At 48.3% G+C, this 12,198-nt stretch overlaps 1 protein-coding gene across 1 annotated transcript in view; it reads right to left on the bottom strand.

Annotated features, from left to right (window-relative positions):
- The window catches only part of ATXN10 (ataxin 10), a 149,720-nt gene that overhangs the window by 124,074 nt on the left and 13,448 nt on the right, over positions 1-12,198 (bottom strand). The window contains exon 2 of the mRNA XM_074375716.1: positions 4,904-5,095. Within this exon, the coding sequence (XP_074231817.1) occupies positions 4,904-5,095 (192 nt within the window). The remainder of the gene's footprint in view (positions 1-4,903; positions 5,096-12,198) is intronic.

Genomic DNA, 12,198 nt, shown 5'->3' with positions numbered 1-12,198 from the left:
GTGCCTTGAAGAAACTGTTGGTAGAAGTGTGGACACTGACGGCACTGCTGGTGAGATCGCAGAAGCACATGAGGAACATGCCACTGGAAACTGGAGGAAAGTGGCAGAAGCTTCGCAACACCATGAACTTGGATACTTAGCCAAGCAGGTTTCCAAGCAACACGTTGAAGGTGTGGCCTGATTTCCTCTTGCTGCATATGATAAAAATGCAAGAGAGCAGAGATAAAGGAGACTGAAAGGGAACGAGGTGTGATTTGGGAAACTCTCAATCTACCCAGATTGCAAAAGATGCTAAAACCAGAAGGTCACTGTTAGGAAAATGTGCTCTAAAGAGAAAGCCAAGGGTGTGGCTGGATGACCTCTTGCTAATGCACTGGCAGAACCAAAAGGTCAGTGTTCAGTCACACGTCTCTCTGAAGGGATCAGGTGTGTGAATCACTGCCCTCGGTCATCTCCGCAGAAACCAGGAGTAGAGATGGGGTTATGATCTCAGGGAGCTCTGTGGCGGGCCTTAGACTGCCTAATGGTGTATAAATCCCCGTGACACACACGTGAGACCCACAAGGGTTTTGAGAATGTTACACCAGTAGAAACTCGGCCAACTTGGATGAAATGCACAGAGAAAGGACGAAATGAAAGAGGGCTGTTAACTCCCAAAATTCTGCAGGCAGGAATTAGGGTGAACTGCTCAGTTGAAAACACTGTTACTCTTACTCTTCAAGGAAAAGGAGGCTGACTCTGGGGGCAGGGCCACGGGCAAGAGCCTCGAGCCGCAGAGGGCTATTCCCAGGCCTCAAAACCAGAGTTTGCCCAGCTGGATTTTGAGATGGCTTGGGACCAGTGACTCCTCTTTTCCCTCAATTTTCTCCTTTTTTAGAGTAATGTCTAAAACTGTTATCCTATGCCTGTCCCACCACTGTATTTTGGGAGCAGACAACTTGCCGAGTTTCACATGTCTAAAGAAAAAAGGGACTTCTGCCCTGGATGAATCATGTCCAGAGTCTCACCCATATGTAATTTCCACGGTAAGATTTGGGACTTTTTAGATAATGAGACTCAGGTGAGATTTCGGACTTGAGCTGATGCTGTAACGGGTCAAGAATCTGGGGGACTTTGGGATGAGATGAATGCATTTTGCACACAGGATAGAAGTGGATCTTTAGAGGCCAAAGGGTGGACTGTGCCAGGCAAAGTAAAGGTCCCCGGAAGATGTCCACATACTGAACTCTGGACACGGTGAATGTTACCTTATACGGCAAAAGAGATGTGACACAACAAGGACTACATATGGGATCTCTGTCCCCAGTGCCTGGCACAGAGCTCCTAAACCCTTCGAAGTTCCTGTGTGACAGGAGTGCTTTCTGTTATACATACCAAGCCCCTCTCAACCGTACCTGAGTTCATGCTAAGGAGGCAACTTTGCTGGGCCTGCAGACAGCTTCAGGATGGGGGCGGGTTGCCAGGGGAACCAGCCATATGATCAGATGGCTAGACAGCTGCAACTCTCAACCCCAACCTCCCACTTCCAGGGAGGGGAAGAGGGCTGGAGATCAAGTTCAACCACCAATGGCCAGTGATTTAATCAATCGTGCCTATGTGATGGAACTTCCATGAAAAAAGTCCTAAACAGTGCGTCTGGAGGGCTTGTGAGTGGGCTGATGAACACATCAAAGAGCTGAGAGGAAGAGGCACCTGGAGAGGGCAGAGAAGCCCCACCCACCCTCCGCGACGCTGCTCCCTGGCGCTCCCTGAGCCGCACCCTCCATAGTAAACTAGTAGGAGTATGTGCAGTGTTCCCTGCTTTCTGTGAGTTCTACTGAACTATCAGATCTGAGGGGTGTCATGGGAACCCCTGAATCTGTAGTCAGCTGGGCAGAAATGTGGTCTAGGTACTCCGTTTGCAGCTGGCGTCTGAAGTGGGGCAGTCTTGTGCGACTGAGTCGTGAAGCTGTGGAGTCTGACGCCACAACTCGAGGTAGTGTCAGAATGGAACTGAACTGTTGGACACAGTTGGTTTTGGAGAATAAGAACTGGTCAAGAAAAAAAACCTCACAAGAGACTTTCTATTGTGATTAAATCACTGGTGTGAAGACGGGAGGGTGACCCTGGCTTCCCTGGGTGAGCCTCGTGTAACCATTACGGTCCTCATCACGGGGACGCCAGACGGTCAGGATGAGAAAGAGGAGGGAAGATGTTACGGTGCTGCTTTGAGGATGGGAGCGTGGAGCCATGGAGTAAGGAACGCAGGCAGCCTCTGGAAGTTACAAAAACAAGAGAATGGATTCTCTACGAGAGACTCCAGAAGGAACCAGCCCTGCTGACACTTTGCCTTCAGGTCAGCAGAACTGATTTAGGACTCCTGACCTCCGCAACTGTCGGATAATAACTTTCCGCTGCTTCAAGCTTCTGAATTTGCAGTTAACTTGTTACAGCAGCAAAGGAAGCTAATAGAGCTCCCTACCTTCTTCACCATGCCTCAGCGTGAGTCACAATTAAGCCAAGACCTTGCTGCCTGACGAAGAAGAGGGCCGGGATGGGCAGGCAGTGGCTAGGACCCTCTCCCCTTTCCCTGAGGCCAGGTGGGCAGAGAGCTGCTGCACCTCTCCCGTCATCCAAGCACAAGACTGGTGGGAAAGGAGGCTCAGCGCCTGCCTCCCGGCGCCTCCCTGCCTCCTCCTGCTCCTGCCTCTACGTAGACACAGATGGTTACCAGGCAACTGGGCCTCTGCCTGTGTCTGTGGGCCAGATGTGGGAGGAGCGGGGTGTAACTCCACGACATGAAAATTTCATGAAATTCAAGTTTCAGTGTTCACAAGTGAGGCTTTATTGGAACACAGCACGTGCATTTGTTCACGTACGAGGTAAGGCTGCTTCCGCAGGACAGTGGGAGGGCTGAGACGTTCTGACATAGATCACAAAGCCTCAACCATTTACTGGGCTCTCTGCAGTAACAGGACAGCGACCCTGGCAACAGGGGTTATGTTTACACGCAGAGCTAACTGCTTTCAACAGTTCTCTCTGAGTACTTCCTGAATTTCCTGTGACTCAGGTTGTTTGCTTTGCTGTTACGCCCCGTATTCCATACATCCTTGGCAAAACATAATCCCACTCCACACAAAGTGCAATGTTCAGACAAAAGATGTAAAAAGATCTAGGCCTTAACAGCATCAAACCTTTTGATTAACTCTTTAATAACTTAAAACATCAGAAAAACACATACTGATTGAGATCTGAGTCTTGACAGGCTCAAGAAATACAAATTAATTGTTTTCAAAGAAAGAAATAGTAACATAAACTTGTGTTATAGTATCATTCTGGAGGCGACGATGGAAACACCTAGCTTTTACTGAGCATACAATGTACACAGACACCTTTAGGTATTTTACATTAAGCGGTAGCTCTTAAAACTCACTGGTACTCGTGAAGGCTAAGGCCCTGGCTATTTAAGGGACGGCACCATCACAGACAACAGCGTCCATGTTTCTCGAGGTAGTTATGACAGCTGCTTCTGGGCCAAGTTTTAGAGTCAGATAGTCCGGAGTCACGGAGAACCGTCCTGAACTCTGCGACTTACTAAGTGAGAGACTCTCGGACAAGTTCCTCAGCCTGGGTCACATTTTTTTCTTTTGTAAAAATGGCAGAATAGTAGCATACTATTTCTTGGGTTTGTTCTAAGGATTAAACAAGATACTGCCAGTCAAGGTCTTGGAACAAAGCCCTGGCGCTGAGGGCAGGCCCTTCGAAGCTGGCTTCCCGCCCACGAGGCTGGGGAAGCACAAAGACGAGTTTGCCAGCCCGCAAAGTCCCTGTTCTAAGGCTCTCCCTCCCTCTGCCATCAACCAGAGGGCCTCCCTGCCTGGACAGGGACAGAGGAAACTAGCCTCTGGCCTGCTGCCTCCAGCATACAAATACTTACGCTTTTTAAAAGTTAACTATTATTACCAAGATCATTATTGTTTCATCCATTTATCTGCAAACGGATGCCATGTTCAGTTCAGTCCTGAAATTAAACAATCCGAGCGTTTGTTCCCTCTCCTTTGATCTAAAACATCTCATTAATCACACCCCAGCCTCAGGTATAAGACCGTCTGGGCAGCGCAGGGAGCCCCTCACTGGCTTCTGGACCAGCCCGGCTTCACCCATCACAGCAGTGACAGGGAGGCCTGGAGGCTCTGTCTACACGCAAGTCCAGGAAAGAAAAGTGAGCATGCTTTGTGGCTTCTGACTTTGTCTCAAGTAAAAAATTTTAATAAAAAGTAGATTCCATACAATCGAAGGGGCAAGGAGCTCAGTTCTGGGAGGGCAGTGCAGCACGTCACAGGGCAGGAGCCGCGCAGGGCGGTCCCCCCGCTCACCGTGTGACTGCACTCAGCGTACGTTACAAAGTGGGTGGAAGCGGGGCTGGGAATGCCATACAATCTTAAGGAAATCTTAAGTAGGCCGTCTTAGAAATTCACAAAGCACGCTCCTTGTTCAAAGTAAACACAGGAGCAATTAGTTAAAATACTAAAACTACTTAAAACATTTACAAGTAAGAAAAGTGAGGTCCCGAACTGCCTGTGTATTCAGGCAGGCAGAATCTGGGACCAAAGAATCAAAATCAAGTTCAAATCATTGTGCTACGTAGAAAACCAAATACCTCAAAACACTATAAATAAAAGCAAGGAGCCGAGATAACCCTAAGGGCACACACGCCGTCCCATCCTGGCCTCATCTCAGAGTCTCCAAGGCCAAGCCCCGTGGAGCACTGCTCCCGGGGACACAAAGATAGCCTCCTCAGCACAGCGGGCGACTGTGATGCCAAAACCACTTCTGACAGATAAACACGTAAACGCGACACGACTGGCGTGCCGTCCACGAAGAAGTGCAACCGCAGGTAACGCGCAGCCACGGGGAACGGTACCTGATGGAGTTCTGGTTCACGGAACACTCTATGCACGCGTTGCGGAGACACCGGAAGCACTCCGTGATTAACTGCAGGCTGGAGGCCAGATGGTCCACCTGGGACGGGTCCCTGCAGGCCAGCTCGACGGCCTGAGAAGACTTCTTCAGGATATCCAGGACTCTCTGGAAGATGGTCCTGGGCGCTGTTTCTCTGGGGGAAAAAAGATAAAATTGTTACAGACCAGAAAAAAAGACTCTGATTTCCAAATGTCCTTCTCAGAACACTGCTGGTACCTAACTCTGTGGGGACGCGGACTAGGCCTACCTGTTCCGGCTCCTTAATTTACGACACGGAGGAGCCCCAAGACCAGGCGCTTAGCCAAGGCCCTGTTCTTACCGACCTTCCCCTGTATTACCCCATTTAACCTTCGCTTCAACCTTAGGACGCCAATACTGCCATCTCCATTTTAAAGACAGGGTAACAGGCAGAGCAGAGTTTAAGTAACTTGCCCACATCACTCAGCTAATCACTGGCAGAGCCGCGACTCCAACTCAGTGGCTTCAGTGCTCCCGCTCCCTGCAGCGACCCAAATCCCCATTGAAGGTGACTGTTTCTGGATCTGCCCTTAATCAAAACCAAACATCTGCACTTCATGCTCTAGACAGGGACTATAACCATGTCCTCTGTCACCCACTAGGTGCCTAAAATTACGAGGAACAATATTCACAAAGGACTGCCCAGGGGGCAGATACACGATCCAATCTTAGATGCTGCGAAGCCAGCGACATGTGCTCTGAGCTTACATATGTTCAACCACATAGGTGGGGGTGGGGTGGGGAGGAGACAGACAGAAACAGAGACACAGAGACAGCCAGAGTGAGCTCTCCCCCGAGAGCATGGCCCTGGGGGTACAAGGAACCGTGCTGTCCTGCTGGCTTTCCCCCCATGGCTGTCCCCCGGGGCACCTCCGTTCCCACAGGCCTCTCGTGCCAGGGACATCGCCTGCGCTGGCTCTCAGCCCACAGCAATGAAGATGAGAATTTTTGGGTGCGACATGGCACCTAAATGCAAGCCAATTTCCTCATTCCATGAACCCCCTGAAGAAACAAGCTGTTTTAATGACAGAAGGAAAACTGCTGCGTTAGACAACCGAAGAGATCCTCACAGATGAGTTCTGACCGCACGACTTCTCGGTTCTGCTCTCACTGTGGAGTCACAGCACTGCCGTGTCACCCCTGGGCTGAGCCAGACAATCAGGGAGCTGTGCCTCCACACAGAACCGCCCCAGGCTGCTGGGCTTGCTCAGGCGGTGGGGACACCTCCCCCCTGGGCTTCAGGACCACACGTGCTCGGGCTCCGAGTGCTGTCCTTTTATCTTAGGGGTGGATGCTGCAAGTCACATCAGTCACCGTGTTCTGCTCTCGGTCTTCGTCTCTAAGAAGCCTGGAGTCGAATCTCTGACCCACCTTTAACACTGCAATCCTCGGCGTGGCTCTGAGCACTAATCTTATTTTTCCTATCTGGCTGTTCCCTTGTCTCCATCTTCCTCCCTTATCTTTATTTTATTTAATGGTATTTATTTTTTAAGGTACTTCAAATATGTTTCTGGAAAGAGGCAGCGTATAAGTTAATCAATTAGAAACTGGGAAATCGTGCATAAAATAATTTGTCCCCCCATCACCCCCCTAAATGTGGAGCGTGAAGCTTTGATTCAGAATCTCAGTGACTGAGTGACCAGATAAAAATGTGACAGCTCAAGGGCACAGCGTCAATCCTGCCTCAGTGACTGTACAAAGCAACGTGGCGCGACAGCCGCTCTCAGTGACCACATGCCATAAAAAGAATACTCACAAGCACTTTCAAGGCAGCTTTAGGGAGTACGGCCGGGCAGTAGGAAGTGTCGCCTCCCCTCCTGAGTTCTTGTGACTGGACTAACAATAAAACTGACCCGGGACAGATTAACAGGAGGAAGAGAAAGGTAATTCACGTGCCCGGAGGTTTCATAGAAATGCGGCCTAAAAAGTGGACCAAAGCAGGCAGCTTTTATACTTTTTAGACAAAGAAACAATAAACTTGTGAGGAACTGGCAGAACAAAGAAACTCAGGCTTTGGGTGCTTAGTAGTGAAGCCTCTGGCCAGAGTTCGGACGTGGGGCAGTAAATTAAAGAAGTAACAAAGTTTGTGCGTCTGGGCTTCTCAGCCCCGAATTCACCTCTGGGCATCAGGGTGTCCTCCATCTCCAGGTGCAGGGAACACACCTCTCGCAGGGAGATGTACCGCCTGTTTTCAGGGAGGCAGAGGGACGGGTCAGAGCGACCCTCTTGTGTTAGCTCTTTCTTAAGTACTTTTAATTAAAAAAAAAAAATCAGTGTGTCACGGAGGCAAATGCTGAGGACGCCTGCTCTGGGCTCCAACAGCACTAAGTACAGTGCAGACCTTAATATGCTAAGAAAAAACCCAAGAGGTAAAACAATTCTGAAGAACGCCAAGAGTGATCATGATTTCTCCAACAAGGAGAAAACCCAATTACCGCCACGTGCCCCACCGGCACCAAGTGTGGTGGCATTTACTCCCTAATCTTACAGTCAGACAAAAGCAGAGCTGCACAGCTTCCGCAACCTACAGCGCAGCCGCATGTTCCTACCAGGATGACTAAGAATGCGTGTTCACTCCTGGGGTAAGGACGCCAACGTGCTTTCTTCTGCAAGCTACCTCTCACGTGGGCGCCGCCTTCTTCCTGTACACGGTCTTCTCTGATGTCACTCTTTGAAATCTTAACATCAAAACTGGTACCTTGCACATCAAAAGTCTGAAGTCAAATTATGGTAGACGACACAAAATTTTTAAAAACCACTATTCTTAGGAAAACTGGGTAACTGATATTCCAACCATAGAACGATCAGTAAGTTCATGAACTGTCCTGTGAATAACCCCCAATGTTACGTGTTAATCTGTCACACACACACCATGCTTTTCTCCTCTATTACACTTTTAGCCAAAAGAAAAATGGTTAACTGAACTAAAGCCAATCCAAAGATTCCTGAAATACAAGTAACCTCTAACAGCTACTGAAGAGTAATCAAGGCAGCGTTTATAGAGCACGTGGTAATTTATATTTGTGGTATAAAGAGAAAATAAATGAGGATTTTTTTTAAATGGCGGTACCAGCGATTGAACCCAGGACCTCAAGCATGCTAAGCACACCCTCCACCACTGCGCTCCACCCCCACCCTCTAACCTGGGACTGTGATCACTGCCATTTGTTGTCCCCGGGCCACACACCCATGGGTTCCTGAAACCACCGAGCACTTGCAGTCCTGCGTCTGTTCAAACCTATGGCCTCCACCAGACAGCCCTTTCACACCGCCCCCACCCAACTCGTTGCCTGGAAGAACCCAGCCTTTCGAAAACTCCCAGCCCTGGTCAAACTCCCTGGTCCTCAGAGTCCTCGGGGGACCACCTCCCACCTCTGTGCTCCTCTGGGACTCAGTCCATAAGAATGGAATAACACTTGTCAGGTCTGTCGCCCCAGCCGGACTATAGATCCAAAAAAAAAGAGAGATTTTATTTTCTTCCGTATCTCTAGGGCCCAGACTGGCATTCACTAATTGTATTTGTTCAACTCAAGTTTAAACAGTGATGAGAATATCGGCATATTCAGAGTGGCATCTCACTGCCTCCCTGACTCGTTCCGTCACCCAGACACTAACTGAGCAGTGCTCTGAGCCAGGCCCAGGCCTGGCGTGGGCAGTGAAATCCGCGCACTTCACAGCAGCGGCTGGAAAACACTGAGGCACCGGCGCAATCTGTCCACTCCCAGTAAGAAATCCATACCTCCTGGACTCAGAAACTTGAAAAAATGGCCACATTTTAAGATGGAGATATCCTATGATTGGTATTTAAGAAACATCTACCTTCTCCTTCCCCATAAAATGACATAATGGGTAAGCTTAAAGGGGGAGGCGGGGAGAGGAGTTGTAACCCAATTAATTATATTTCAAATTTCTTGAAAGCGGAGACTTTCTTAGATGTCTGTATCCCTCTATAAAAAGTGGGGGACCTCTTTCCTCCAGAGCCATATAATGAACAGCTACAGATTTTATTCACCATATTTTAATACAATATGATACATTAACAACTTCCATCAGATGAAGACCAAAAATAAGCTTTTCATTAACAGTAACCCCTATGAAAGCACGTACTTCTCTTCTAGACTTCTTCACCTTCTCTAGAGCCTTGACAGAAAGCTGTTTGGCATTACAGATCCAAAGCAGTCCTAACGTACTCTCTGCGAATTCTATGTTCACTGTCAAGACAGCACAGCTAAATGTGTGTAATGATTAACGACAGTGAAACAGCCAGTGAAGATCAGTCAATCGTTCACATATTACAAATGTTATTAATAATAAAAACTGCTGTCATTGCTGCTTTAACCAAACTAACACAAAACATTCACAAAGACTTTAAAAAGCTTAGCTACTTCATTCACAGAGGTAGAAGGTACTTACAAGGACAATTAAAATTCAACCGCTAGACATCCCTTTTAGGGAGGAATGCATACCCTGCAGACAACACATAAATGCAATGTTACATTACAGAACAAAACAAGAGCCTTTGAGTTACACAAAAGGTAGAATTTCATTTCCTTCAAGTTGGAACAGATCTGTAGGTTTGATCCTGTTTGAGTAAAATTAAAGAAAACTGCCGGTGATTATATGCAGCAGGTTAGATGGGTCTAACGAACTACCTGTATATGTGTCTTACAGTTAACACACCAGGCGGGACCCCTGCTTGACAAGGAAACTAGCTGCTCGTCACTGGAACGCTACAACTAAGACTTCCATACTTGTTAAAAGATTTATTCTAATACCTTAGATTTAATTAAAAATTGCCATATGTGGCCTAGAGTAGTTTAACCCCTGTCACTGAGAAAAAACTATTAAAACACACACAGGTTCAGAGATTAAAATAACAATCATTGGTTGTTATTTAAAGCCATAAACCTGCTTACTGAGTTGACTGGGTTAGATTGAATGAAAACAGAAAATAAAAACATTTCTATCTCCTACGAGAAACAGTCTAGGGCAAAAGTTTGAAATTTATCTTTGCAGCCCTCAAAACTCTCCTCTTGATGCTCTTTTCCCTTCACCTGTCACATGCAGGACTCTGGAGCTGTCCCTGGCAGCGAAGACTGATCCATCCTGCAGGGCTGGGAAGCCTCTCCTGTGAAGGCCGGGGGTAAGCTGCTCACCGCTGACGTGTCACCGCTGCTGCCGCAGACGACACCGCAACCCACCCGCCAACCTGTGTCCTGGGGACACTCTTTTCACAGACACCGAATTTAAAGAGCATGTAATTTTCGTGTCATGAAATTTTATTTATTTTCCCTCACCATTTAAAATGTAAAAATCATTCTTAACTCAAAAGCCATTAAAAAATAAAAAGCCACCAAATCTGGTGGCTCAGATTTGGCCCATGGATCATAGTTTGGTGACCCTGGCTTTAAAGGGTTCCAAGTACATAAGTCCTCTCCCCACCCACCCCCAAAATCGCATGCTTCCCTCCTTCCCAGTGTCCTCACCACAGACAGAATCTATCTCTCATTAGGACAGAGACAGAATCTCAAATGCATTATATCAAGTAAAGGAAGCTACAAGAAGGCGAAATGCACAGAAGTGGACAGTGTCCGGAGGAGAGCTGCACACACAGGGAAACCCGAACAGCGGCGCCGGAACTGAAGGTCCTGGGGGAAGGCTGGCCTGTTGGCTGGCCTGTTCCGGAGGGGCGCTGGAACACCTGCCAATTGTACAGGGAAAAACTGGACTGGCGCCTTACTTGTAATCCTACTAAAAAAGTAGCCCCAGATGGATTTAGGAATACATGTTAGGCAAAACTACAAAGCTCTGGGAGAAAATACAAGGAGAATGCCTTTACATTCTTAGGTAGAGAAAGATTCTGTACATAAGAACTTCTTAAGGACTTTATTAAGTGGGGAGGGGATAGCTCAGTGGTAGAGGACATGTTTAGCATGTCCTGGATTCAATCCCCAGTAGCTCCATTAAAAAAAAAAAAGGAACCTTCTCAAAAACCTTATTTAAAAAGTGATATTTGAGCATAGAACTGAAGCTGGTGACGAAGCAAGCTACACAGCTTCCTGGGAGAAGAGCCTGGATGGAGGGCAGGGGGAGGCCCCCCGCATGTCACAGGGGCTTGTGGAAGCAGCCCGATGAGGTACTAGAGAGCCAAAGGGCACAGGCTCCCGGCCCCTGAAAGGACTTCGGCTTCCATCCTGCTGTGACGCAGGAAGGCTTCTGAGCAGGGGACTGACATCATCTGACTTTCATTTTTAAAGCATCCCTCTGGCTATTCTGTAAAAGGCTGATCATAGCAGGGGGAAGAAAAGACACCAGGACCACAGAGGAAGAGTGGCCACAGCAGACACAGTGAGCAGAGGTCAGATCCTGAATATATTCTCAAGAGGAGCCAATAAGATCTGATGACCAGTCGTTTTGAGGGTTATCGGACAGGGGGTCAAGGATGGCTGAGCAACAAAGGAGCAGACGCATCTGCCATTTGCGGAAACGGAGAAGACTGCTGCAAAGACATGTGGAAGACAGGGGAGTCAGGAGCTCAGTCCGAGATTTGTTAAACTGGAGGTGCCTCTTAGAAATACAAGCGGAAATGTGGAGCAGGCAGGTGAACACACAAGTCTGGGGACAAGGAGAAAAGTCCAGCTGAAGAAAAACGTCACCACAACGTAAGGAGCGAAGCCACAGGACTGAGCGCAGCCACCAGGGGAGGACACACAGGGCGGGGGAAGCGGCCCGAGGCCCGAGCTCTGGGACCTGGGGAGAGAGAACAGCCGGGAAGGCAGGAGGGTCAGAAGGGCTGGTGTCCTACAAGCCAGACGAAGAAAGCGTTTCAAGAGAGAAGCGACGGACTACATCCCACACAGCTGAGAGGTCGCGTAAGAGAAGGGTTTAAGGTGAAGACCAATGGATTTCACAGCGTGGAATGGCCTCAAGATAAACAAAAAACTGTAGTAGTGAATATAAAAACCTCTTAGAGAAGTTTTATTATAAATGGGAGCAGGAAAAAAAAAACCACCACCCAAGGGGATGGGGGAGAGATTTTTCCTAGGATGGAGCTAATTACAGCAGATCCACAAACAGATGAGAATAACCCAATAGGAATGTGTGCAAAAGGGAGTGGAATTTAGTGCAGACCTGAGGGGGGCTGGCATTCGGAGCGAGACACTTCATCCCCCGTAACAGAAGGGAAATTGCGGAGGCAGACAAAGGGAGGTGGGCAGC

The sequence above is a fragment of the Camelus bactrianus genome, chromosome 12 (assembly GCF_048773025.1).
Source record: "Camelus bactrianus isolate YW-2024 breed Bactrian camel chromosome 12, ASM4877302v1, whole genome shotgun sequence".
Classification (NCBI taxonomy): domain Eukaryota; kingdom Metazoa; phylum Chordata; class Mammalia; order Artiodactyla; family Camelidae; genus Camelus; species Camelus bactrianus.
Note: the sequence above shows the minus strand (reverse complement) of the source record. Positions and strands in the feature narration are given on the sequence as shown.